The sequence below is a fragment of the Buceros rhinoceros genome, unplaced genomic scaffold (assembly GCF_000710305.1).
Source record: "Buceros rhinoceros silvestris isolate BGI_N320 unplaced genomic scaffold, ASM71030v1 scaffold29099, whole genome shotgun sequence".
NCBI lineage: Eukaryota > Metazoa > Chordata > Aves > Bucerotiformes > Bucerotidae > Buceros > Buceros rhinoceros.
Window position 1 is genome coordinate 1 of NW_010433801.1, and position 3992 is coordinate 3992.

At 40.9% G+C, this 3992-nt stretch overlaps 1 protein-coding gene across 1 annotated transcript in view; it reads right to left on the reverse strand.

The window, feature by feature from the left end:
• Positions 1-733: 733 nt before the first annotated feature.
• Positions 734-3992, reverse strand: part of LOC104500577 (liprin-beta-2-like) — a gene marked incomplete at its 3' end in the record, with an annotated part of 65109 nt that continues 61850 nt past the window's right edge. Inside the window, 1 exon segment of the mRNA XM_010144242.1 lies at positions 734-878. Within this exon segment, the coding sequence (XP_010142544.1) occupies positions 734-878 (145 nt within the window).

Consider the following 3992-nt stretch of genomic DNA (forward strand, 5'->3'; position numbering starts at 1 on the left):
ATCCACTGATGTTTTTCTGCATCAAGCAAGTTTATTTTTCACTTGTGGGTTCCCACAAGCTCCAGCAACCAACAGCGCCTGAGATGTGCACATTAGTAACGTGCACGTTTCACTAACGTGCACGTCTCACTGAGATATGCATGTGAGTGCTAGTTATAGTGAAAAGTTTCACACACTAAAAAATGCAGTGGGATGGCACGAAACAGGTTGGTTTGTATTATGTAATACACCAATCTAGCATACATCTTTAAAAGGACTGATGATGTATTGGCTGTGCATTGGTTTATTTGCTTGTTCAAGAAAACAGATCAGTGAGCTCAGGAAGCACTGGAAGCGTGTCTGGAAAAATTACTGCTTGTTCAGATCATCAACATGTTTGCACCTCAGAGTTCCAATTTTTAGTTGCAGATTTGTTGGCTTTAAGAATGCTGTCCCCACAATCTCCAAACCAACGTCTCTGTTGCTTACACTACTGACGATGTCAGCAAATTGTATCATCAAGTGCAACAGGAAAGAACACGAATTTAAGGCCATCCTTTAGCTCCCTGGCGAGTAATGTGGATTATTTTTGGTACACTGTTATAAAAAAGTAGAACTTTCCCTAACTGAGTCATGTAAACGCGACGGTCCATTGTTCCGGCACAGCAGATTACAGACCACATTACCCCCACTCCCTCTGACAGTTTGCCTTTTCCCCTCCTACAGCACCCCTGGGAGAGGCGGGGGTACATACTCAGGCCCAGGACGCTGTTGTCCTCACTGTCGTTTGTGCTGCACCCATCAGGCGGATTATACGCTCCCTGATCTCCGTTCTGCAAGGGTCGAGGCAGCTTTCCTGGCAAGGTTTGATACTTGCTGCCTTTCACAAGTGGCCTGCTCTGTTTTTTTAAAGAAGGAAAAATAAAATACAAAATCAAACCACTCATCACATTTGCAATCCAGTACACAGTATTTTAAAAGTTAAGGAAAAGTATTTGAAGTTCATGGCTCGAAACGACACCACTCCCTCTGTGTTCCTTCTTACAGAGAGTTCAGTTTCAATCCTGTAGTCAGCTGATGGAAGTTTTTCAGCTAAGACACCGCCTTCATCTGCCTGGCCCACTTCAGTCAGACCCTGTATTACATTAAATTATAAGTTGAATATTACCTGGTTCTGTCGTAAGAATGTTTCTAGCTGTCTCCCTTTCCTCTAGGACCCTGGCACTATATAATAATTTGGTCTTTCCAAGGTCAGCTTTGGTAGTGACAGAAATGCATTTAATTACTTCTCAGCCCAATCTTTGCTCTGCCAACTTTGCCCCCTATTTTTCACTGCACAGTGTGTTTCTGCCTCACAGTTGTATCTCACTGGAATTTAAGCCAAAAGTATTTGTATAACTAAAATTTTGTGAAACATATTTGCACACCACTATTAATAATAGTAAAAGAAGGAGCAACAAAGTTAGGGTACGGAAATACAACTTTTGGAAGAACTGAGACCTCTTTGTATAGGAAACATTACAAAGTAATGCTTTCAAAAAAATAGTTACAGCTAAATGTATAGTTGCCAAATATAAATAACTGCCAATTCTATTCTAGAACCTAAGCACAAGGCAGACTTTGATACATGCTGGGGAGAAAAACCAGCACAAACTGAGCTGTATTTTGGGGCTAGTTTGAAGGGCTGCTGACTCTACCAGTTTTGTCCAGATCAGGCTGAGGTAAGAGGCTAACGTATGCCTGCAGCGCTGGTACACGTACACAGTGTCCCCAGCAGCACTGAGATCACTCATGCTGGGAGGATCTTCCTGCAGCAGCAGAGCTCCCAAGAGGTGGTCCTCAGTCTCAGTTCCACTGAAGGGGAACTGGTATGCAGGCTTTGCTAAAAATAGTGTCTCAAATTTTCCTTCCTTGCCTTGCATTCAGTTTTTCAGTGACCAGCTACTTGAGGATCTTGCTCCTTCACAAGGGTAGATTAGAACTTGTATGTAAGTCTGGAAGTTTTGAGCCTATCAAGATCCTTTCCCAGCCAAATTATGCGTTTCACTAAGGTACTTGTCTAGTTTTGGAAATGGCATGTTGAGACTTCTTCAATTCTGAATCCAAATGAAGAGGTGAAGGAGCCATCAGCCTGGACAAAAACGTGTATCCCACAACAGTCAAAACTCAGAGGAATATAGAGGCTTTTCCAGAGAAGCAACGAACCTGCAGCCCAACTGACATTAGTGAATGTAAGTGATGTTAGCGGGAGTGGTGTGCATTCAGCGTGTGTTTTGGAATAAGCTCATGCTGGTAAATGTTTCACTGTCAGAAAGGAGATTATGAGGGAAAACTTTGTACTGAAAACACGCGAAACATATTTAGTATACAGAAACACACAGTATGCTCCTATTTAGTAACCCCATTCTAATGAAATTGTTTTAAAACACTTAAAACTGTGACAGGATGATACAGAAATTCTTGAATGAGATATAGTCACAGGTTTATCTGTTCTTATTTCAAGACCTGGAGGGATCTTTGTAACTGCAGCCCAGATTCCTCAGTTCCTTCCTGATCTGGCAGTTACAGGAGTACATCCTGACTTGTCCCAAAAGTGAGTAGAGAAACTGCGCTGAAATTAGCACTGTATTTTCTGAAACTGACTTCAGCATCCACATAAAAGATTTTAGATTAAAAAAAAGAGAGGAAAATACTTCCTGCTCAGATCGTTAACCCTGTTCTCAGAGTTTGTCAGTACTGGAACTATGCAAACATTTTAAAAAGAAAATGAATATAAAATGAATTCACAGTCATACAATGGCAGCACATCACAACAGATGAATGTTAAAGAGAGTTTACGGTCAATATACCTCTTGTTCTACAACAGGCTGTACTGGTTTTCCGTCTACACACTACGGAGTTGCAGGGAGGGTACATTCAAAGTTTTATGGAAAAAAGCAACAGACAAATGTTAGTGTTAACATACATACACAGAACATCAATTGCGGTCTTATAACTACAGTGATACTACTCAATGCATTGACAAGGTATTACAAGGTCTGTTATCTCTTCATTTCAATTCGACAAACATTTAATGCTAAATGTGTTTGTTCAAACCACTCTACAAAATTCAGGCTCTGTTTAGGTTGTTGTGATCAAAGGAATTTTTCCATTTTCAGGCTTCTGTGCGGTCCCTTTAGACTTACATTAATCTGAGAACAACAGTTGTTTAACACTTAAAACAATATGAGAAGGACATCAAAAAAGAACACACACGAGACTGCACGTATCCAGCTGAAACCATAAAGGGCCGTGACAGAACTGAAGTGATAAGAGCAGCATGGCTAGGTCAGAGGCACCAGCATGTTTTAAGTTGTTATTGCTGGACATAACTGGAATGCCTAAGCCAGGGCATGCAGGTTAAATGCCTTGCTGAACACGGGGCTCTTCTCTCATATCCTTGGTAGTTTCTTGTTCGTCCCGGACTCTGATTTAACAGAGAGCGCAGATTTCCAGCCTAAATGTGTAGCTACAGCCTTATCACATCAAACACAGAGACAAACTGAGTTTTTGAATTTAAGACAGGAAAGTAACAGTTATGAAAAGAAAATAGACCTTCATAAACTCCACGTGTAATGAAATGTTAGTTCTGAACTGATTTGTCACATCTATGACTGCAGTCAAATGAGTGCAACGCAATTGTCAAACATTCCGTTTGGTCACTGTCATCTTCAGAGATTTAAGAAGAAATTAAGAAAATCTGAAGAGCCAGAACAATCATATTACTAGTACCCATTTTCAGTGGCATTACTGGATGTGAGTAATCCAGTATTAAGTCTCATCTGAGTGTAAGAAGTCTCACAAAGCACAATTACAAGTGCAGAAAAATTTCATTGCACATGATGACAAAGCAAACCTCTAGACCATAAAGTAATGAGTCCTTGTAAATCGCTAAGTCTTTACTCCGGAATGGAATGAAGCCTCTGCGTTAGTAGCAGTGCTCCTGCAGTCTGAACGAAGGCAGCATCAGCAGG